Source organism: Lepus europaeus, chromosome 12 (assembly GCF_033115175.1).
Source record: "Lepus europaeus isolate LE1 chromosome 12, mLepTim1.pri, whole genome shotgun sequence".
NCBI classification, from domain to species: Eukaryota; Metazoa; Chordata; class Mammalia; order Lagomorpha; family Leporidae; genus Lepus; species Lepus europaeus.
Genome location: NC_084838.1, coordinates 94,571,389 through 94,595,955, shown reverse-complemented (window position 1 = coordinate 94,595,955; position 24,567 = coordinate 94,571,389). Strand labels below are relative to the sequence as shown.

The window sequence follows — 24,567 nt, the reverse complement described above, 5'->3', positions numbered from 1 at the left end:
CAGTTTCTAGCATCCTTAGACACACACAGAGAAAAATCCTCCAGTAACAGCCTTTCCAACCAGAGACGGACACTCCCGTACCCGGAAGCCTAGGGCCAACACTCCTGTTACCCATCCTTCAAGTGATACTCAGGAAAGTTTTTTAGTTCAAGAGAAAGACAGGCAGAGATCTTCGATCTGCTGGTTCACTCCCCAAATGCCTGCATTCAGGCCAGGCCAGCGACTCCAGCTAGAACCCCCATGTAGGTGTCAGGGAGCCAAGTATTTGAGTCATCACCTATTACTCCCTGTGCTTTTTAGCAGGGAGTTGGAATCAGAGAGAGAGAAAACGAGCCAGGACTCGAACCCAGGCACTGAAGCATGGGGCACACAGGCATCCCAGGAGGGGTTTCCACCACTGTCCTTAATGCCCACCCACTCAACCCCAACTTCTGAACCGAGTTTTGCTGTGCCTTGGCATTCCAGGAAATCGGGTCTTCTCAAACCCTGCACAACTGAAGCGAGACAGGCGGAATTCAGAGAGGATTTCGAAAGAGTAGCAGTGACGATCAAAGAGGGAGGCACACTGGATCCACGGGGGCGGGGAGCAGGGTGGTCAAGGGGACGGGGATTAAATATCCTGCAGAATAGAAGTCTGAGGAGTGACTTAATTGCCATTTTCGGGTGATTTTACAAAAGATGGTGAACAGCTGTTGTGCATTGCCACAGAGGAGTGACTCCGAGGACACGGACATAAATTTCCTTTGGGGAATTTTCGCTTACAGGCACTTCTGCAGGGCATGGAAGAGGGGCTGGGGAGTTAAGTCCTGGAATGTCACTGAGTGAGGCCCCAAAGCTTCACCAGGGAACACCAAGCATGGGCAAACTTCTCGCCGTGGCTACTGTACAGTGGAGGCCCACTGGGCACGGGGTCTGCGGAAGACCGAGACAAAAAACTCAGGAAGACACTGGGACATATGACAGACATCAGTCAGAGTGCTCCAGGTGCTGGTGGAGATGAGGATGGGAGTACGGAAGAAGTACGGGTGTGGACGAAGCAGCACCTGCTTCGGACTGCACAGGTAGGAGGCAGATGGCTCCAGGGGAGACCCATCAGCTTGAAACCGTGGGGAGGATGGATATGCCATGCTGCCCCACGGGGCAGGACCCCAGAAACAAAGGAAGCACACACAGGGCAAAGAGAGCAGAAGCAGGACATCCCAGAGCAGCCGTGTGGACACGGCTCACCCAGCTGGCCTGGCACACACACAGGGAGGAGAGGACAGAAACAAGCAGGGTGCCCTCTGAGGACCCTGAGGGCCTACCGGGCCCTGGCTTTCTCGGGGAGAGCTCTGAAGCATGGCTGCCGAAGAATAACAGAGGGAGAGGCTGAAGGCAGCGAGACCAGACCCTGGGAGGTTGCCCAGTGTGTACGCAGGAGCCACTGAGATGAGCCTACCAGGTGGGGGAGGGGGCGGGGGAGGGGTGGGGGTGGTGTGGGCACGGTCCAGCAGCAGGGCTGGGGGACGGTGTATGCTGTGGTCCTGTCACCCTCTGTATGCACTCTAGCAGTCCATGGCCAACTCTGAAGGTTAGTTCATCGCCAATTAAGACAAATTCTGCTTTGCCAGTGTTTAGTAATTGTACACGGAGATACTATAATACGGTGACACCAAACACAAAACAAACAGAAACCCCAAGAAAAGGCATGGAAGTAGTAGCTACTGTTTATTGAATAACTACTATGTAGTAGACACATCTCATTTAAACTTTACAATAGGGGCTGGTGTTGTGGTGCAGCAGGTTAAGCCACCAGGTGAGGCGCCCGCATCCCATACTGGAGTGCTGGTTCAAGTTTTGAGTTTCCAATCCAGTTCCCTGCTAACGCACCTGGGAGGCAGAGGAAGTGGACCCAAGAGACTGAGTTCCTGCCACCTATGTGGGAGACGTGGATGGAGTTCTGGCTCCTTGCTTCAGACTAGCCAAACTCCGCTGTTGAGGCTATTTGGGCAGATGACCAGGGTCACTCTGCCTTTCAAATAAATAATTTAAAAAAAAAAAAAACCCTTTAGGGGCTGGAGCTGTGGCATAGTGGGTGGAGCTGATGCCTGCAGTGCCAGCATCCCAAAAAGGCACTGGTTCAAGTCCCGGCTGCTCCATTTCTAATTCAGTTCTCTGCTATGGCCTGGGAAAGCAGTACAAGATGGCCCAAGTCCTTGGGCCCCTGCACCCACGTGGGAGACCCAGAAGAAGCTCCTGGCTCCTGGTATCAGATTGGCGTAGCTCCAGCCATTGTGCCAAATTGGGGAGTGAACCAGTGGATGGAAGACCTCTCTCTCTCTCTCTGCCTCTCTTTCTGTATATAACCCTGACTTTCAAATAAGTAAATAAATCTTAAAAAAAAAAAAAACAACTTTGCAATTCCTTCAATACCTGTACAAGAACAGCACTGTCGTTGCCGACTCTGACACAGATAAAGGTTCCCACAGTGGCGGTGCTGGAAGGGCTGGGATTCAAAGCTGAGTGGCCAGCTCCAAAGCCCCAGCTTTTGTTTCCTCACCCACCGTAAGCTTCACAAGACAACGCTGACTCCCTGTCCTCACTGACGGTGGCCCGTCCCCCACGGCAGCTGCTCTGCCTGCCTGTCAGCCCTTTGAGTACATTTTTGAAGAGGTGGGGAAACCGCTGTAAGGGGCAGGGGCACTCACCATTCAGCTGCACCCGGGAGCAAAGAGTGAGCGCAGAGAGCATGTGTTTTCAGATCGCTTTCCGTCAGGAAGGGTTCAAAGCATCTTATACCCATGATCACGTCATTCCTTCTAACATCGCTGTGAAGTGGCGTGGCGTTTTAGCAGATGGAGAAACTGCAGCCCAGGAGGACTCTGGCCAAAGTCAGCCCGGATGGAGGGCTACAGAAAAAGCCCGGGTTCCTCAATTCCCAGGGTCAGTGCACTGTGCCCATATGGGGGCTGTGAACACGGACAACCAGCCACTAAACCAGGAGAGGAAGATGGATGCATCAACTTCAGCTGCTAAAGAAAATTCCTCCCCGAGGCACTGTGAAGCTGCCCCACCTGCCAGGGAAATGTAACAGACTGCAGGAAAATGTTTAATTTTCAAAGAAATGGACTATATGTTTTAGGAAAAGAGATAACACGTATGCAGGTTTTTACTGCCTTTATCGTGATTACTGGGGTGCCAGCGCAGGTGGATTTTTGGGTCTGGGCTTGGATAGTTAGCAGTGGGGTAAGCTAAAAGTTGACTTTTTCAAATGAAGACGCTCAGAGTCCAAGCCAGTGGTGAATTCTTTCCCTCTGAGATCATGTGGCTTAGACAACCACAACAGGCAAGCAGAAGCATTTCCACTCAGCTGGGACCCGGGACTTACAGGAAATCACTCTTCTGCATGTCTGATCACTATGGAAATTGATTTTATACAGACAGCTAAAAGTACACAGACCCAAGACTGCACGTCCTCCGTATCTGTGCTAGCGAGCCGCTGCTTCCCGCCTCATCACCGACAGCCAGACTTCCGGGTGGGGTGGGGATCTGGGAGAGCAGGTGGTTGTACCCTCCGGCTGGCCATTTCCTTGCTGTGCTCCTACATCCTACAGGGCCACTCTGAGTTTCAACGGTCTCTCTCAGCTATAAATGCAATCCTACTTAGCTCAGGCAGCAGGGAGACCGTGTGGTCTCCCTGGCACGATGCTGCTTACAAAAATAAGCTGGGTTTAAAGCTGAGAAAGTGACCAGTTGTTCTGTCTGTGATGTTCGAGTAAGTACAAATAAACAGCGGCTTGTGTGAAAATGGCATCGCACCTGCCTGTACTGGCTTGCTCGGTTGATTTCTGAGGCTGGCTCACAAGGAGGGGGAGTCACAGAGCCGCCGTCTCCATTACTTGGGCCTAGCAGCTCGTTGCTGATCAAGAGAAAAGTGTTTATCATTCCTAGCTCCTGTCTTGGGCCTCCCGAGAATTCCAAAGTGCACATTCTGTCAGTGTTTCTAAAGGAAAGCACATGGCTCCAGCCACTTTCACATGAACTAAATGACAGACACAGACCTAAGGAATTCTGCAGTGCCAGGCACTGGGCAGGGGTGAAGCAGTGGAAGCCCCAGGGCCTAGGGCTGAAACAGAAAACGCCCTTGTTCTGGAAGGCAACTTCAGTTCCGCATGCATTTCTTTTTATTGTTTATTTGAAAGAGTTACAGAGAGAGGTAGAGACAGAGAGAAAGAGACAGAGGTCTTCCACCCGCTGGTTCATTCTCCAAGTGGCTGCAACCGCCGCAGCTGAGCCAATCCGAAGCCAGGAGCCAGGAGCCAGGAGCTTCTTCCCAGTTTCTCACATGGGTACAGGGTCTAAGCACTTGGGCCATCCTCCACTGCTTTCCCAGGCTCATTAGCTGAGAGCTGGATTGGAAGTGGAGCAGCTGGGACTTGAACCGGTGCCCATAAGGGATGCCGGTGCTACAAGCCAGGGCTTTAACCTGCTGTGCCACAGCGCCGGCCCCTGCATGTATTTTTACATTTTAGTAATTTATTATTTGAATTTTTTTCTCATTTTTATTTGAAAGGCTTAAAGAGACAGATCATCCATCTGCTGGTTTACTCTCCAAATGCCGACAACATCCAGCGCTGAGACAGGCCAAAGCCAGGAGAAAGGAATTCCATCGAGTCTCCCACATGTGTGGCAGAACCCAAGCACTTAAGCCATCAACTGCTGGACTGGAAGCAGAGTAGGCAGGACTCAAACCAGGTACTCCGATACGGGACGCGGCTGTCTGAGGCACTACTTAACGGCTGTGCCAAACGCTCACCCAGTAGTTTACAATTTTGGGTTCCCTCTCTGCAAGTGGACACAAACAGTGTGCATCTCAGAGCTTTGCACCTGATTATCTTCTTGATCCAAACAAGTTTTGTTTGCGCTTGGGTAGATAATGAAGACTGCTGACATAACATTTACAAAACGAGTACTCCCCAGCTCCCTGGAGGAGGGAGAGTATTGGATTAAAGCAAACACATGAACATGTACACACAAACACAGCCAACTGGTGGGAAAAGAAGGAACCAGAAGCTGCTGATAACACTGGAATCCCAGCAGGCCAAGGAGTACTGGATAAGGTCCTTGGCAGGCTACTCTCTTACAAGGAGAGCCCGGCACCCAGGATTTGTCTGAATTTCTCTCTAAACACATTGTTTTTCTGCCCTTATCTCCGCCCTCCCATTCCCTCTGCTCCACGCTGATTTCCAAGACAAACACCTGCCCTGTGGCTTTTCGCTGCGACTTCAGAGTGTGACTGAGTGGCCAAGGAAGAAAGGTCAGGCTCATGCCTAACTCTCTATTCAGCTTTCACAATCGGTCAACCAAGCCCTCAGATCCGTTCCTACTCACAAAGCCCGCTGCTGCCGTCACCATCTCTGCTCCAGCTCTCGAGGTCTCGTGACCAAGACGCTCTGCTGGTTTGTAAGAGACCCAGCCCTCACTGGCCCCGGCCGTCTTCCACACTGCCCCAGAGGGATCTGTCCAGCCTGCCAACGGCACCCCCTTCCTCAGACCCTTCCGTGCCTCTGCCGCAGAGGCTCAAGGCCAAGACTGAGTGAGGGGCCCTTTCTCTGCCCACAGGAATTTCATCAGAATACTTCCTCCAGGGAGTCCTAATGGCCTCTTCCATCCACGTCTCCAGGAGTCGATCAGGAGAGGTTTGGACATGGGATTTCCTCCTCTCTGGTCCCCAGTGTCCAGCCTGGAGCCTGCCACGGCAGATGCTCAATAGAGAATATTAAATAAATGCTCAAGGCCAGAAAACAAGGCAAAGGCCTCGTGACACAGAAAGTGAGCCTGTGCATATTAGCTGGGAGGTCTGTGCTGAGGAGCCTGTGCCATTCACAGCAGCTCACGTGCCTAACAGATGTGCCCGAAGATCCGTTTGCAACAGAGGCCAGCGATCAGAGGCTCCAGGGGGTAGGCGCGGGCCATTGGAGACCTGGATACAATTGGTACAATATGTGGCATAGGTAATAGGGTAAACAGTCCGTTTTAACAGCCTGGTGAGATTGTTGAGATTAGTTAGTAGGCAAGAAAATGCTCACGTTTTAAAATACACCCTGGTATTCTTGCTGAAACAGATTGACTGGAGGAATGAAATCATCTTAACTTTGAATTTTTTTTTAAAGCAGCTTAAACCTGCTGGCAAAAACATGATCTTAACTGTAAGAGGTATCCTATCAAGGAGCATGTGGCTGGTGGCTGGAGGTTGGAGGCCAGCGTTAAGACAGGGACCGCTGTTCTTAAACTCCCACAATCACAACAAAAGTCTCTTTGTGGGCCCAGTGTGTTGCCTCAATAAATACTCACAATGATAAAATCCAGGTCCCCCAGAGCCAGAGGGCTCAGGGGCCATCCACATGAACTCCACAACCTTATTAGGAAAAGGATTAAAAGAGAGAAGGCCTCCAAACCCAAAAATGCACTTTGTTGCTCCAGTGAAAACTGCTCTGTTTATGCCCTAAGAAAGTCTTTCTGAAAGAATGCATAGTCACCACGCAGAAGCGACTTTGCGACAGCCTAGATAGTTCTATGAATTCTCTTTTTCCCTCTGCTTTAGTTCCTAAGGAAACAGCTCTTCTATCAGAGGGCTTGAAAAGATGTTCTGGGGCAGGTATGAAAGAAAAGAGACAAAAAGAATATCTTTCCGGGAAACTGTTGGTCTTGTTCATGAGCAGTAACTGCCCCAGCTGCTGGGATTTGTTTACGTACAGAAAACCCAAGTCGGCTGGAAAACAAAAACAAACACACACCTGTGAGCAAGCCTCACTCCCTTCAGGCAGCCTCCGGGGAAGCTCAGCCAAGCCGTCCTTCAGCACCAGTGGGCATGCGCAGGGAGGGGCAGAAACCAGGGAATTGATCAAATAGCACGGGTATGTTAATTCTGCATGACGCACAGGCTTACCAGGTGTGCGTGTGTGTGTTTCCACATTATTAACAACAAGGAAGAAAACCACTTCTATCTGTTTGAGAAATAATTTGAAGGTAAAGTTGGAGGAGTTTAAAAAAAAAGAAAAGGCCAGGCAGCAAGGCAATGCTTAGGAAAACTCTCTGCATCCTGCAGCCCCTGGATCCTCTCTTGAGTCTGCGTGCCATCTCCTGGTAGCAAAAGCCCTGATACCTCCTCCTTACCCGGTTTACCCTGCCTCTAGGGCAGGCTCATCGACAGGAGGGGCCTGGCCTTGCATGAACCTCAGCCTCTCTGTCTGCTTCAGAGAATTCATTTCCACATTTGGAAATCTGTGACACGCATACAAACAGCTAAAACTGTGGGTCAGAAAGCAGCAGACAGCATTGTTACCTTTTCTTCAAAGACACTTTGAATTTCCCTAGATGCCCCCCTCCCCCAACCTTAATGTCAGTACTGGTCTGGCCATCAGAAAGTCTGTTTCAAAGACAGGGCACTTAGTTTTACGATTGAGATGCTGTGTGGAGGGGCTGGCACTGTGGCATAGTGGGGCTAAGCTATGGCCTACAGTGCCAGTATCCTATATGGGTGCCAGTTAGAGTCCCAGCTGCTCCACTTCCAATCCAGCTCCCTGATAATGTGCTGGAAAAGCAGCAGAAGATGGCTCAAGTCCCCGGGCCCCTGCACCCACATAGGAGACCTGGAAGAAGCTCCTGGTTCTTGGTTTCAGCATGGCCCAGACTCAGTTGTTGCAGCCATTTGGGAAGTGAACCAGTGGCGGAAGATCTCTCTCTGTCTCTCTTTCTCTCTCTGTAACTCTGCCTATCAAATAATTAAAAAAAAAAAAAAAAGATTCTGTGTTGTATGTTGTGTGCCTACGCTCCATATCTGGAGTGCCTGGGTTCAAGCCCTGGTTCTGCTCCCAGTGCCAGCTTCCTGCTTATGTGCACTGTGAGGAGGCAATAAGTGGTGGCTCTCAGGGTTGGGTCCCTGGCACCAACATGGGAAACGCAGATGGAGTTCCCAGCTCGGCCTCTGGGCTCTGCCCTGGCTGTTACAGGCATTTGAGGAGTGAACCAGCAGATGGTAGATTGTTCTCTCTCTCTCTCTCTCTCTGTTTCTCTCTCTCTCTCTGCCTTTCAAATAAATAAATTAAAACAGATTATGTGTCAGGGTATTCACTTTCAGAATTCAAGCTAAGACAAGAAATCAGAAGGACAGGGTTGGATAGGTGTAAGACCTATGTTCAACCCATGACATAGGTCTTACACCTCCTCCATGACCCAGTCAGTGCAGAACTGGACACCTGCAAGGATCAGCATCTCCTTCCTCGTCAGGGCAGTGAGTCCATACTGAGCAATGCGCTGAGAAGAGCATGGGCTAGAGTCAGACAGTTCTAGCTCCCATGTGCACTGTCTCTACTACTGAAGTATCTTGGGAAAGCTACCCAACCTCTGGGAGCCTGTTTTCTCCTCTGTAACACAGTGGACAGGGGCATAGATGCTAGGGCCGGACGGCTTGGGCTCAAACTTCAGCCTGGGCTGGCTACGCATCCTCTTGGCACCTCAGTGCTTCCCTTGGTAAAATAGGAATTAAAACATAATGTACCAAATCGTGTTGTTTGGAGGATGAAATGAGTGGTTGAATATAGTAAACTCCCAGTAAGCACTGGCTTTTAGTAATCACTATGATGGTGATGGTGATGGTGATGGTGATGGTGATGGTGATGGTGATGGTGATGGTGACGGAGAGGGTTGTAGTTAGGGCTGATTATTGCACACAGACCCGTCTACAGCACCTGATGCACAGATGACTATAATAATCGTTTAAGTCACTAATTGAGCACCTCCTTTTTAAAAAGATATGCAAGCTCTGTTAATCCTCCCTAAAATTCTGCCACCTGGGCCAGAAACCAAAATTTGCAGAGATAAAGTGGCTTGCTCGGGATCTCACAGTTGGGAAGTGCAGAGCTGCGGAAGAGCCTGACTTCAAATCCCAGGTCTGATTCCTACACTACATTTTCATACAACACACCTGCCATCAAACAGCATTTCATCAGAGAGCCGTGTTAACTGGAGCCCTCCCCCAACATTTAGAGCTTCCCTCTCCTCCATTCTTTTCCACAGCGGCTGAGACCACAGTCTCTGGCTTAACTCCTGCACCATGGTCAGGGTTCCTGACTCTGGGAATCCCAATATCAACACAGGGTCACCCTAAAATTGGGTTGATTATCCCGTGACTCCCACTGGCTGAGTGAGGTCCTTGCCTCTATTAAGAGAGGAAGATTGAACCTTCTATCTTGTAACAAGCCAAATAATGGTGAAGTCATTTGTAACACTAAAAATTGAGATGGGGGGGGGGCGGGGCAGCAAGTTAAACCACTACCTGTGAAGCTGGTATTCCATAATGGAGCACAAGTTTGAGTGCCGGCTATTCCACTTCCAAACCATCTTGCTACTAAAGTGCATGGCCCAAGTACTTGGGCCCTACCATTCATGTGAGAGACCAAGATGGAGCTCCTGGTTCCTGGCTTTGGCTTGGCCTAGCCCTGGCTGTTGTGGCCATTTGGGAGTAAAACAGGAGATGAATGATCTCTACCCCTCCCCCTCAAGCTCTGCCCCCCCATTGCTCTGGTTTTTTTTTTTTTTTTTTTAAGATTTATTTACTTGAAAGTCAGAGTTACAGAGAGAGAGAGAGACAGAGACACACACACACACACAGATCTTCCATCCACTGGTTTACTCCCCACATGGCCACAACAGCAGAAGCTGGGCTAGGCTGAAGTCAGGAGCCAGGAGCTTCATCTGGGTCTACCATGTGGGTGGCAGAGGCTCAAACACTGGGGCCATCTTCCATTGCTTTTCTAGGCCATTAGTAGGAGGCTAGAATTGAAGTGGAGCAGCCGGGACACAAACTGGTGCCAGTATGGGATGCCCGTGTTGTAGGTGGTGGCTTTACTCACTACATCACAATGCCAGCCCCTAGCTCTGCCCTTCAAATAAATAAATCTTAAAAAAAAAAAAAAGGTAATCCTAGGCCCTTAACTCCTAAGTTGGTCCTTACCTTTTTTCTTCTGGGATGTTCTCCAACAACATTTGGAGGAAATCCTGGAATAAGACAAGAAAGAAAACATTGAAGATACGCATCAGCGAACCACTCGGTCCAGAACCATGCTGTAGACTAAGCACTCCCATTTGCCGACAGCGCACCTGTGAGGAAAGCTAACCCGGTAATGGCTTATTTGCCTGCCTATTCAGTTTACTGGTTTTCTAGGATCTCAGTACAATCATTTCAAGAGATTTGTAAAGACCACAAGTAAATTAGAATGTAACGTCATTCTGACCCAGTCCAACAGGTTATTTCATTTTGCGTTGAGCTATTTTCACAGAGCACTATCCCTCTCTACTTAGCCATCTCCTCTCTGTTGGAAGCCTTACCTAGCCATCCTCTGTTACACACTGAGGGATCTGAACTCCTAGAGGCTAGGAGCTACCTTGCAACTCTCTTGAAAGGGAAAGTCAAAAACCAGGAGGGTAAATACACCCTTCTAGGAACAGGGTGGTCCACAACTCTGAACGTGGTTCCCAAGCCTCCTTCCACCTGCAGCCTCTTTGCATGCCACTGGACAAATCCTGTGCTGCTGGATGGCGGAGAGGTTCATGATGGGTTCTTTAAACATGAAGACAGGGCTTACACACACACACACACACGGTTTCCTTTCCTGTGGAAAATTCCCAACACAATAAAAAAACCAGACAAAATAGGATCATCAACCTTCATTTATCCATCAACCTACATTCAATCCTGCTCCACTCGCTTCTCTGCTTCCTTTATTATTTAGAAGTAAATCCCAAATATATACAACCATCAACAAATGTTTTAGCAAGTATCTCTAAAAAGACAAGGATTCTTTTAAAACATGACCACATTACCATAAGACTTAGAATGTTCAAATGGGAACATTCATTTATATTCAATTCGTATCTTCAATATTGTGACCTATGATTCCCTAGTCCATTTAACTCTGGAATCTTGATTTGGTGTTAATTTAGGTTTGATAAAGAAAATATAGGATGCCCACTTAAACTGCAGGCATAATTGCACTAAATATTTGTTGTTCATCTGAAATTCATTTTTGACTGTATTTTTCTGCTCTGTATTTCTATCTGCTAAGTGGGGGAATCCTAATGCCAACATTCATCATCTGATTTGATAAGATACATTTTGGGTAAATATGGAACGGGAAACAACTAAGAACAGTATTTAACCTTCTTGGAACTTGATGATACTAAACAGCAAATAAGATCTGCGCTTGAAGTTTCTCTCTTAATGAGCAGAAAGTAGTTGTTCAAAACAGATTCCTCCAAGTGTAAGCCAAGAATATGAAAATGGGAATTCCATAAGACAGTCACTCCCAAGAGGGCAGAGTCTGCACGTACAGAGTTGTCAGCAGCTCCAAAGAGATCCACGTGGCTCTGAGTGTGAGGTGGAAGCAGAGGCACCGGCCTTCCCGCTACAAAACAGGCAGAGTTACGGAGGAGCAGAAATCCGAGGACAGTTTGTCTGACAAGGTGCCCTTTTTCTATCCTCACACGGAAGCGTAGCCACCGCTGCATTAGCAAAGCCAGCAGTCCCATTTCTCTGTTTATGAGTAGTTACAGCCAGCTTCGTGCAGAGGCAAAGTTTCCCTACTGGGAGCACTAATGAGAGACTGATTTCCTGCAACCTCTGTTCTCCTTCCAAGACTTGATGTTGTCCATTGCTGTTTCCACTACAGTAAACAATACAAAGAATAACAAACCTAATATTTTTAAAATGGGGCCTGCAGAGAAAACGGAGAGAAAACTGCCCCAAACTGAATAAAATTGCAAAGCGGAAGCCCTTCCTTGCACCTGCAGTGGATATAGGAGGGAAAATACAAAGACTAGTATTTAGAATGAAAAGATTTATTTTTGTTTGAGGTTCTTAAAGCCATTATTTTAAAAATTATTTTGTAAAATGTTGAATTAGAAAGCAAATTATCACAATTTAACAGATTAATGGGTTACTTTGAAAAATTCAACATATTAATAATTACTTTTAAAAAAAAAGATTTATTTTATTTATTTGAAAGAGTTACAGAGAAAGTTAGAGTCAGAGAGAGAAAGAGGTCTTCCATCCGCTGGCTCACTCCCCAAATGACCTCAACAGCCTGAGCTGAGCTGATCTAAAGCCAGGAGACAGGAGATTCTTCCTGGTGCAAGCGCCCAAGGACTTGGGTCATCTTCCACTGCTTTCCCAGGTCACAGCAGAGAGCTGGATCGGAAGTGGAGCAGCCGGGACTCGAACTGGTGCCCATATGGGATACCAGTACTGTAGGCCAGGGGCTTTAACCTGCTGCGCCACAGCACCAGCCCCTAGATTACTTTTTTTTCTTTTTTTTTTAAAGACTTATTTATTTGAAAGGCAGAGTTACAGAGAGAGAGAGAGAAAGAGAGAGAGAGAGAGAGAGAGAGAGAGAGAGAGAGAGGGAGAGATAGAGATCTTCTGCCTGCTGGTTCACTCCTCAAATGGCCTTAATGGCCTGGGCTGGGCCAGGCTGAAGCCAGAAGCCAAGAGCTTCATCCAGGTCTCCTACATGGGTGACAAGGGCCCAAGGACTGGGACCATCTTCCACTGTTTCCCAGGTGCATTAGCAGGGAGCTGGATTGGAGGTGGAACAGCTGAGACTTGAACCGGTGCCATAATGGGATGTCTGCCTTGCAGGCAGTGGCTTGACCCAATATACCACAACACTAGCCCCAACAGATTATTTTTCTCATTGACTTATTGTCAGGATTTTTGATTCTTGAAGATCCAAGTATTGTAATCATAACTTCTCACGAATTTCAGCTCATGATCTCCCTATAGCCCGTACCACCTCATCCTGTTTTGCCTTCTAGTTTATGCTCAATTATGTGGAGCAATCATTACAGTTACTCAACAGCAAGGGGGGAAATTTAATTGCATAGGAAGCAGGAAATGCAGAGTTAATCTTAATTCTGCCCTCTTGCATTTTCCAGTTACAACTGGATCCTTTTTGCAGGAGTGCAGAACACAAGGATCCCGCATTCTGTGTGGACTGGTGACGGGAGCTTTTTCCTACTCTTCACGACACAATGAAGTAAAAAGACAAACGTCTCTGCCGCCTGTTCCTTCCCTCACCACCTCCCTTCAGTTCTTTCATCTGACTTCACTCTTCCCTTCAGTGGGCTGGCAGCTTTGTGAAAGCAACTCGGAAATCTTAATTGGACAGGGATCACGGACAAAGTCAGCTAGCTACACAGGGTAGGGGGCCCAGTTTTTCACCTCGGGAGCAGCCTGAAAACAAATAAAATGAGAGGCCCTCCAAAAATGTTTTGAGAGAGGTGGGCTGCAATTTTATCTGACTCTTTCACAGTGGTTACAGGTCCTTATCCCACTCGGAAAACCCATTCCATGGGAATTTTTTTTTTTTTTTTCAGTTTCTACTCTCCTAACAATCTATAAGCTAATAAGGTCGGTTCCCAGACAGCTTGTTTTGATTAACACCCAATAACATTAAATTAAACATTACAATTAAAAAAAAAACAAAACTAACACTGATTTTGGCACATGGCTAGCTTGGCAATTATTTTTTAGTCCTGGTAAAAGTATTCAATAAAAAAGAAGGTGCATGAATATTCTGCTGGATAAACTGACACTAACTTGACAAGTACACAGGACTGGCACTTTCTGTCAGATGATTTATGAATTGTTACCTCGGCCATGGGGAGGAGGAAGCTGGAAAGGCAAAACAAATAGTCAGAATATTGAAGCCAGGACGGGATTGGCAGGGGAAGAACCAGGAAGAGATGGAACTGTTAGGAATAGGTCACTGCTAAAGTCAAGAATGGAACAGGAGAGGGAGGAGGAAGAGGGTTTGGGAGTATGGGTGGGAGGATGGGCAGGGTGGGAAGAATCACCATGTTCCTAAAATTGTAATTATGAAGTGTATGAAGTCTGTAACTGTAAAGCTGTATACCTCTGCATATATTCCTAAGGACTTACTTCTGAGGGTACAGTTTAAAAATTTGCCATGGGACCCCAAAGCCCTTAAGCTGGGTTATAACAATACCATCCTAAAGGGATCATATGGATAGGATTAAGGGTCTGGTAATAATAATAGATGGAATTAAAAAGGAGTGAATACTCCAACATGGGAAGCAGTCCACACAGCAGACTCATAGAATGACAATCACTTTAACTATCACTCTGGCTTCAGAATCAGCCCTTAAGGCAGTCTGGTCTGGCTGAAAAGCCCACTAGAGCATTTTAGGCATGGAGAGCCAAGACACTGTTGCAAAAAATTTCCTATATGAAGGATCTCTGTGAGTGAGACCCCAGTGGAAATAAGTGGTCATCAAAGAAGGATGTAGTTTTCTCTGAAGGGAGAAGAGAACTTCCACTTTGCTTATGGCCTTGTCTAAATACTGACAAAGTTTGTGGATTCAAAAGGCTTCCATAACCTAGGCAGCTCATGTCAAGTATCCTGGTTCATCACTGATGTCATACATTAGAGTTTTAATTAAATTAGCAACAGGAGTCACTGTGCACTAACTTCCCATAGTTTGAAACTTAATTATTACCCATGGAGAAGGAAGAGGGGATGGCTTCACTGGCATTATATGTAGTCTTTGTTGGGAGAATTTCACTTTATTACTCTTTATTTTTTATTTTCACCTTATATCAGAGGCAGAGAGACAGAGGGCCATCTTCTACCTGCTGGTTAATTCCCCAAATGCCTACAACAGCCAGGGCTGGACCAGGCTAAAGCTTGGAGCCTGGAAATCCATCCAGGTCTCCCACATGTATGGCAAAGGCTGAAGTCCTTGAGCCGTCACCTGCTGTTATTGGGTGTTAATCAAAACAAGAGTTGTATTATTACTATGTCTAAGTGTTCACAAAACCTCTATCATTCTTGAATGCTTCTTCAAAGTTAATTAAGTTTCTAAAAAAAAAGATAAGTGAAATTAATTTCAATATGTAATGACTTTGAATAGCCCTTGTCTCAACTGTTGAAGAACAGTTTTTTTTGTTTGTCTTGTGGTTTGTTGTTGTAGTTGTTGTTGTTTTCTTCTGTGCAAATTGTTGAACTCGTTACTTAGTATAGAGTTGGTCATCTGTGTATAAAGTTAATTGAAAATGGATCTTAGTGGAGACTGGGACTGGGAATGGGAGAGGGAGGGAGGAGGAGGGGTGGGAGAGTGGGTAGGAGGACACATATGGTGGGAAGAATCACTATATTACTAAAGTTGCACTTATGAAATGCATGAAGTTTGTATTCCTTAAATAAAAGGTTTCTTTTGGGGGGAAAAATAAATTAAAAAATTTAAAAAAAAAGAAAGGAGTTTGAGTAGGGGCATAAAGATGGTGCTGCTGAACTGCTGGACAGGTGCAGTGTCCCAAAGGGGAAGATCAAAGAAGCAAATTGAAAAAGAAGGAAATCAAGGGACTGCACAGGAAACAAACTGGATCACACTCCCCCCGCCCCCATTGATAACTAGAAATGCAAGTAAAACCATTTGTAAAAACCAGCAAATACATCCAAACAAGAAAAAAGTATACAGCCTCCTGGCATCAACCACAGAATCAGGTACCCGGGGGAGACATGTAACATTATAACACAGCCTCCTGCTCTCCCTCCGCACCTCCTCCAGCTCTGCTTAACAGAATGACACTGGTGAATCACCCACACCCCACAAATTCTCCCAAATATCACACATTTGAAAAGAAACAGGGACATCTTTGTCTTTCTGCTTTTCTGCCTATGGAGGGACTGGAAATGCCTGCTGGAGAGAGAGAGATGAGGAAAACATGGGAAATAAACACCCAAGGATGTCTCTCTTTGGTGGACTGTCAGGGATCCAGGGCTCCAACCTGAACTGGGGGAACAATATTAATTGAGAGCATTCCTGCAATGGAGAAAGCTATATGCATGCTGGTTCATGAGAATGCTGGTGAATTTTCAAGAGTAGCAGAGCTGGGGGCAGGTGTTTGGTGCAGTGGTGAAGTCACTGCTTGGGACATGTGTATCCCATATCAAAGTGCCTGGTTCAAGTCCCGGCTATTCCACTTCTGATCTAGCTTCCTGCTAGTGTGCACCCTGGGAGGCAGCAGGTGACGGCTCAAGGACTTCAGCCTTTGCCATACATGTGGGAGACCTGGATGGATTTCCAGGCTCCAAGTTTTAGCCTGGTCCAGCCCTGGCTGTTGTGGGCATTTGGGGAATGAACCAACAGGTAGAAGATGGCCCTCTGTCTCTTTGTCTCTGATATAAGATGAAAATAAAAAATAAATAAAGAGTAATAAAGTGAAATTCTCCCAACAAAGACTACATATAACGCCAGTGAAGCCATCCCCTCTTCCTTCTCCATGGGTAATAATTAAGTTTCAAACTATATTTAGGAAGGGAAGAAAAATAAGCAGAAGAGGAGTTGAGAAAGGATCAACAATAATATTCTAATATATATCAGAATAAATAAAAGATTAGGATCGTGCTACCATGCTGAGAACAAGCAAAAACAAAAACAAGGCAACTATGCAAACTAATGCAACAATCCACATGAAGAGATAGACAGAAAGAAAGGAAATAAGAAGACAGAAAATTCAGTTCCAAAGAAAACATAATCCAAGGAACAGAAAAAAAAATCCTCCATGAATGTTTTATACTATAAAATAAGTTAACAAAATACATAAGAAGAACATAAATTAAATAAAATGAAAGTTCAAAGATGGGATGATAAAACAAGATGAGATGAAAAGACTGATTTCTATGCGAAGGAAATAAATTAAGGACCAAAATAAGCCCATTATGGGAACATTCATGGAATAGAAAGAGCAAAGGAAAGAACACACATTAGAGAAGTAACATTAGTAAAGAGAGTATGATACAAAAAGAGGATAACTGGCAACCTTGAAATTTAGAACCCTGCGGGGTGGGGTGAGGATGTGTTCAAAGATACAACAAAGATAATGTTACTGAAGCTGAAAATGTACTGTTTTTCAGGAGTGGTGGTGAGGGAGAAGGATACAGAATCACTGACACAAAGCCATTTTCTGGGGAAATTACTAAACCTCAGAGATGAAGAATTCTAGGGTCCTGCACTGTGGTGTAGTGGGTAAAGCTGTTGTCTGTGATGCCAGCCTCCCATAGGAGCACAAATTCATGTACCTGCTTCACTTCCAACCAAGCTCTCTGCTATGGCCTGGGAAAGTAGTGGAAGATGGCCCAAGTGCTTGGATTCCTGCACCCATGTGGGAGACCTGGAAGAAGCCCCTGGCTCCTGGCTTTGGATCAGCTCAGCTCTGGCTGCTGCAGCCATTTGGGAAATGAACCAGCAGATGGGAGACCTCTCTCTCTCCTCTGCCTCTTTCTGTAACTCTGCCTTTCAAAATGCATAAATAAGTCTTTAAATTTTTTTTTTTAATTCTCCATCATTTAGGTCGTATAAAGGGGAGAAGTTAGCTGACTCCAACAGTTTCCACACCAGTATTTAACTCCAGAAGGCCGCTAGGCAATGTGTATAAAGTTCTGAGGGAATGAAAATGTGGCCTGAGACTACTGTCTGTACAGACAGCAGGCAAGCACTGTCAAGTAGGAAAAACTCAAAACTCTCAAGTCAGCAACTTGAACATCAATTGGTAATGAAATTCAGCCAACAAAGAGTTGAACAAAAATAAAATATTAATAACTACATATAGAAGCATGGACAAATGACTGTGGTTAATAATGAAATCTCCTAAAACAGAGCTAAGACTATGCAGCTGTGAAAACTGTGGTTACAGTGCATACTGTAAATGAAATAAACCTTAACTATGCAGAGATAATGATTATGAAAAACACAGAATTGTGGGAAAGGAGGAGTACACCACTGCTGTTTTCCTCATCTTTTACAGTAGTGAACAAGCTGGTGTTTTTGAAGAAATATGAAAAATAAAGGTTAAGAGGAAAAATGAAAATTTCAACATCTTAAAACAATTTTTTAGTAATTCTTTTTTAAGATTTATTTATTACTTGAAAGGCTGAAACAACAAAGTCTGAACCAAGTCTGGGCCAAGCTGAAGCCAGGAGACAGGAACTCCATCTGGGTCTCTCCCATGGGTGGCAGAGATCCAAGCACTCGGGCCACCTTCAGCTGCCTTCCAGGCACATTCGCAGGAAGCTGGATTGGAAGCAGAGCAACCATGACTCAATGTCACTCTGATATGAGAGGCAGCTGTCACAAGGTAGCGGCAGTTTAACCAGATGGGCTATAACACGGGCACCTAGTAATGTTTCCTAATTGTAGAAGAATATTTTAGGAAATTATCTCTTTCTTATAGTTATCTGAAGTTTAGGAAGTTCTTTATCTTCATTTTAGTTTAAGCCTTTTTCCTCTTTCATTTAAGAAAAGTTAAAGCAGTAGTAAAAGATAAATATTTCATCAAAAAGTCCATGTAATTCTATTTTATAAAATTATTTCTAATGATATTATATGTATATACAATAGGCCATAACATAGCCACACACAGATGTATGCATGTATATCATATACAGTAAGTAGAAAGAGATAAATGGTGAGATTCTGAGAATGACATTCATATAATATTTTTAAAAAAAATTTTTTTTTGACAGGCAGAGTGGATAGTGAGAGAGAGAGACAGAGAGGAAGGTCTTCCTTTTGCCGTTGGTTCACCTTCCAATGGCTGCTGTGGCCGGCGCATCTCGCTGATCCGAAGCCAGGAGCCAGGTGCTTCTCCTGGTTTCCCATGGGGTGCAGGGTCCAAGCACTTGGGCCATCCTCCACTGCCTTCCCAGGCCACAGCAGAGAGCTGGCCTGAAAGAGGGGCAACCGGGATAGAATCCGGCGCCCCAACCGGGACTAGAACCCGGTGTGCCGGTGCTGCAAGGCGGAGGATTAGCCTGTTAAGCCACGGCACCGGCCTCATATAATATTAATTACAAATATTTCTAGGTGGTGGGATTTTGAGTGATATTTTACATTCTTCTTTGTACTTTTCTGTATTGCTTGAATTTCTTTAAACACTTATTTATTTATTTGAAAGATGGTATGACAGAGAGGGAGAGACACACAGAGAGAGAGATCTTGCATCTGCTGGTTCACTCCTCAAATGGTCATAACGGCTAGGGCTGGGCCAGGCAGAAGCCAGGAGTCAGGAGCTCCATCCAGGTCTCCTACATGAGTGGCAGGGACTCAACTACTTGGGACATTATCATTGCCTCCAGGGTGCACATTAGCAGGAATCTGGATAGGAAGTGGAGTAACCAGTACTCAATCAGGCACTCTAACAGGGGAGGTGGGTGTCCCAAGTTGTGGCTTAACTCACTTTGGCATAACAACCTGTTGAAAAGCAATAATGTCCAAATTTAATACAAAGCTGTAGTTATCAAGATAGTGTGCTACTGGTGTTAAGTATAAAGACAGTGATCAATAGAACAGAATTGAGAGTCCAGAAATAAATCCTCGGGGCCGGCGCTGTGGCTCAGCGGGTTAAATCCCTGGCCTGAAGCACTGGCATCCCATATGGCACTGGTTCTAGTCCCAGCTGCTCCTCTTCCTATCCAGCTCTCTGCTGTGGACTGGGAAAGCAGTATAAGATGGCCCAAGTCCTTGGGCCCCTGCACCTGCATAGGAGACCCAGAGGAAGCTCCTGGCTCCTGGCTTCAGATGAGTGCATCTCTGGCCATTGCAGCCATCTGGGGAGTGAACCAGCAGATGGAAGACCTCTCTCTGTCTCTACCTCTCTCTGTAACTCTGTCTTTCAAGTAAATAATCTTTAAAAAAAAAAAAAAAGAAAGAAAGAAACACTAACTGGGATCAATTGACTTTTTTACCAAGGATATCAAGACGATTCCATGGAGGGAAATATTCTTTTTAACAAATGGTTATGGGGCAACTGGATATTCACACACAAAAGAATGAAATTGGGCCATCATCTTCCTAGCAGATACAAAAATCAACTCCAAATATGTCAGAAACCTAAATGTAAGAACTAAAACTGTGAGAGGGGCAGCACTGTGGCATAGCGGGAAAAGCTGGCACAGCAGGCAGCCCATCACATATGGGTGCTGGTTTGGGTCCCGACTACTCCACTTCTGATCCAGCTCCCTGCTAATGCTCCTGGGAAAGCAGCAGAGGATGGCCCAAGTCCCTGGGCCCCTGCCTCCACATGGGAGACCTGGAAGAAGCTCCTGGCTCCTGACTTTGGATCGGCCCAGCTCCAGCTGTTGCAGCATTTGGGGAGTAAACCAGAAGATAGCTCTCTCTGTCTCTCTCTCTCTACCTCCATCTCTATCTCTATATTTATCTCTACCTTTCAAATAAAATAAATCAAGAAAGAAAGAAAGAAAGACAGACTATGGAACTTTTAGAAGAGAACATAGGAGTAAATCATGGTTTCTCAGATCTGACACACCTAAAGCATAAGCAAAGGGGAAGCAAACAGATAAACTGGAATTGGTCAAAACTAAAGACGCTCATGCTGTAAAGGACACCATCAGTAAAGTGAAAGACAACGCACATAAAATGAGAGAAAATATTTGCAAATCGTGTATCTGATAAGAGACGTATATCCCGAATATATGAAGTACTTTTGTAACACAAAAAATAAAACACAGCACAAATAAGAAACGAGAAAAGGATCTTAACAGATTTTTCCAAAGAAGCTACATGAATAGGCAACAACACAAAAAAATGCTCAACATCATTAACCATCTTTTGTAGGTATCATTTCACACCCCTTGTCTTCAACGGCAAGTATGTAGAGAAACTGAAGCGCTTGTGCATTGCTGATGGGAAGATAAAATTATATAGCCACTGTGGAAAACAGTACAGCAGTTCATCAAAAGTCTGAACAAGAACTACCAAAGCATCCAGGGATTCTACTTCTGGGTATAGACTTGAAAGAACTGAAAGCAGTGGGGCTGGTGCTGTGGCGTGGCAGGTAAGGCCACTGCCTACAGTTCCGGCATCCCATGTAGGCGCCAGTTCGAGTCCCAGCTGCTCCACTTCCGATCCCGCTCTCTGCTGTGGCTTGGAAAAGCACTGGAGGATGGCCCAAGCCCTTGGGCCCCTGCACCCACATGGGAGACCCAGAAGAAGCTCCTGGCTCCTGGCTTCGGATTGGTGCAATTCCGGCCTTTGTGGCCAATTGGGCAATGAACCAGCAGATGGAAGACCTCTCTCTCTCTTTCTCTCTGCCTCTTCTCTCTCTGTGTAGACTGACTTTCAAATAAATACATACATCTTTTTTTTAAAAAAAAAAGAATTGGGCCAGCACCGCGGCTCACTAGGCTAATCCTCCACCTTGCAGCGCCGGCACACCAGGTTCTAGTCCCGGTCGGGGCACCGGATTCTGTCCCAGTTGCTCCTCTTCCAGGCCAGCTCTCTGCTGTGGCCAGGGAGTGCAGTGGAGGATGGCCCAAGTGCTTGGGCCCTGCACCCCATGGGAGACCAGGAGAAGCACCTGGCTCCTGCCTTCGGATCAGTGTGGTGCGCCGGCCGCAGCACGCCAGCCGCAGCGGCCATTGGAGGGTGAACCAACGGCAAAAGGAAGACCTTCCTCTCTGTCTCTTTCTCTCTCACTGTCCACTCTGTCAAAAAAAAAAAAAAAAAAAAGAATTGAAAACATGAACTTGAACAGGCATTTGTCCACTAATGCTCACAGGAACATTATTCACAACAGAAAAAAGGTAAAAACAAGCCATAGGTTCACGGACATGCTCAACCCAAATGTTCACTGCACATATGTGGGATTCACATGCTACAGAAATGTTCAGCCTTGAAACAAAGGAAATGATGACGCTTGCTCCAACATGGACATTATGCTAGGTGAAGCAAGCTAGACCCACAAGGACAAATACTGCAGGGTTCCACTTATTGGAGGAGCCTGTGGTAGCCAAATTCACAGAGACACAAGGTACAACGCTGGTTACCAGAGGCCGGGAGAGAGAAGAAGGGAGGTTCCTTATTAATGGGATCACAGTTTTCATTTGGTGAAAAAATAAAAGGTCTGGAGATGGATGGTGGTGATGGTTGCATAAACATGTGAGGTATTTAATGACATTGAACACTTAAAAATGACTAAACTGGGGGCCGACGTTGCAGTGTGGGTTGAGCCACTGCCTGTGACATTGGCATCCCATATGGGCACAGGTTCGAGCCCTGGCTGCTCCACTTTCGATCCAGCTCCCTGCTGATACACCTGGGAAACAGCAGAAGCTGGCCTAAGTGTTTGGGCCTCTTCACCCTTCCAGGAGACCCGGATGAAGCTCTTGGCTCCTGGCTGTTGCAGCCATTTGGGGAGTGAACTAGCAGTTGGAAGACAGATCTATCTATCTACCTCTCTCTCTCTCTCCTTCTCTCTAATTCTGCCTTTCAAATAAATAAATCCTTTAAAAAAACTAAAATGGTAAATTACATTACATATTTTTTATCACAATTAACAAAATCAAAATCAAAGGTAAGAAATGAAGTACTGACATAATCCTGAAAATTTCGCATTACTTGAAAGAGATCCAGACACCAAGTGCCACATATTTTATGATTCATTTAAATGAAATGTCCAAACAGGAAAACACACAGAGATGGAAAGTAGATTAGTGGTTGCCTGGGGATGGAGGTGGGGGTGGGGAAGAGGGAAGTGACTGCTAATCATTTCTTTCAGCGTTGAGGAAACGTTCTAAAATTAGATAATGGTGATGGCTGCATGACCTTGTGAATACACACTGAAAACCACCAACTTGCACACTTCTAAAAAGTGAATCTTACAGTATACAGATTTTACCCCAGGAAAGTTGTTGGGGAGAAACAACAGAGTTATTGCTCAACAGGGAGAATCCAGCAACCTGGCTGAGGGAGTGCTGAGAGATCCACGGGACGAGGACCTCGGAGACCCCGCAGTCACAGTCAGTGCACGTGGGCACGAAGTGGTTCTGAGCAGTGGGACTTCAGACCCGCCCGCCGACCAGGCATGTGAGACTTCTGAACCCGTTTTCAAATGGCCTTTCCAAACACGGTTAGGGAGACCCCTCTCATCCCCCCACCACCCCAAAGAAGGAAAAAAAGCAGACACTGGGCCTGGTTACCCTCAGGCTATTCCCTCCCTAAGTGTTCAGATCCCGCGTGGATGTGTTTTATTGCTGGGCACACAGCTGTCTGTGAACACATCTGTCAAATATAAAAAATACCCTTCGGCCTAACCTCTCCTCAAGATGCATCGTCTCTCTCCAGCTCTCAGAGCTCTGTTATCAGAGCCTCGTAACCCCCGTCCCTTCCTTGCTCTGAGCTGCTCGGCCCCTGACTCTTAGGAGTGGACCGGGCGTTTTCACTGACAGTTTTATTGCCAGGCTGTCTGAATATTTCAGTGTGTCTTGTTATTCATTTGTTTATCACACGATCACAGTAAAACCACTGTGTGTCAGCCACGTCCTGAGTACTGGCGAAATAAAAGGCATGTCTGTGGAGCGTATATGGAGGGTCTCAAAAGAAAAAAATAAATAAATGCAGGTGTCGTGGCACAGCGGGTTAAAGCCTGCATCCCATATCTAAGTCTGCTTCAAGTTAAGTTACTGCAGGCTTCCAATCCAGCTCCCTGCTCACGTGCCGGGAAGGCAGAGGATGATGGCCAAGTTCCTGGGTCTTTGCCACTCATGTGAAAGACCCTAACGGAGTTTCTGGCTCCTGGCTTCAGCCTGGCCCAGCCCTGGCTGTTGTAGGCATTTGGAGAATGAACCAGTAGAGGAAAGGTTGGTCTCTCTCTCTCTCTCTCTCTCCCATTAAAATAAATCTTTATTTATTTATTTATTTTAAAAAAGGTCACAGAGAGAAAAAAGCAGGAGAATATCTCAGTGGTTGGGGCCAGCACTGTGGCACAGTGGGTTAAAGTTCCAGCCTGCAGGGTCGGCATCTTATATGGGTGCCAGTTCGAGTCCCAGCTGTTCCACTTCCAATCCAGCTCCCTGCTATGGCCTGGGAAAGCAGAAGATGGCCCAAATCTTCGGGCACCTACACCCACGTGGGAGACCTAGAAGAAGCTCCTGGCTCCTGACTTTGGATCAGCTCAGCTCTGGCCATTGCAGCCGTTTGGGAAGTGAACCAGCAGATGAAAGACCTCCCTCTCTTAAATAAATCTTTTTTTAAAAAAAATTCATGGAAAAATGCATATTATAAAAACTACACATGGATTTCAAGATCCTTCGCATGGAAATGAATTCACCTTTTAATTACATATTCATGAATTTTTTAAGGCCTAATGAGGAGAGAGGAGGCCCATAATTGAAAATACGACTATGGAGAATGACAGTGCCTGTGCAGGTGAGACAAGGGCAAAGAGGAGTCTGGCTGCTTATCTGCTGAGCCGGGATGGTGTCAAAGTGGTGGCATTCAAACTGAGACAGAAGAGGGAGAGGGAGAAACCTTGCAAAGATAGTTCCAGGTGGAGGGGACTCCAAGACCATTTTGGTTTTAGTCCTAAGGTAACTTAAGGGAGAACTATCCACACCGCTGTATATAAGACAGCTTTAGGTTAGAGCTTGTCCCCAAATAACAGGGGGGGATCATCCTCCTGGAATGATACTTCACTGTGTCTACTTTGTG

At 46.1% G+C, this 24,567-nt stretch overlaps 1 protein-coding gene across 16 annotated transcripts in view; it reads right to left on the bottom strand.

The window, feature by feature from the left end:
• The window catches only part of AOPEP (aminopeptidase O (putative)), a 407,649-nt gene that overhangs the window by 140,745 nt on the left and 242,337 nt on the right, over positions 1-24,567 (bottom strand). For all 16 annotated transcript variants that reach the window (XM_062208534.1, XM_062208541.1, XM_062208543.1 and 13 more), the window contains exon 10: positions 9,995-10,038. In XM_062208534.1, coding sequence (XP_062064518.1) covers positions 9,995-10,038 — 44 coding nt within the window. The remainder of the gene's footprint in view (positions 1-9,994; positions 10,039-24,567) is intronic.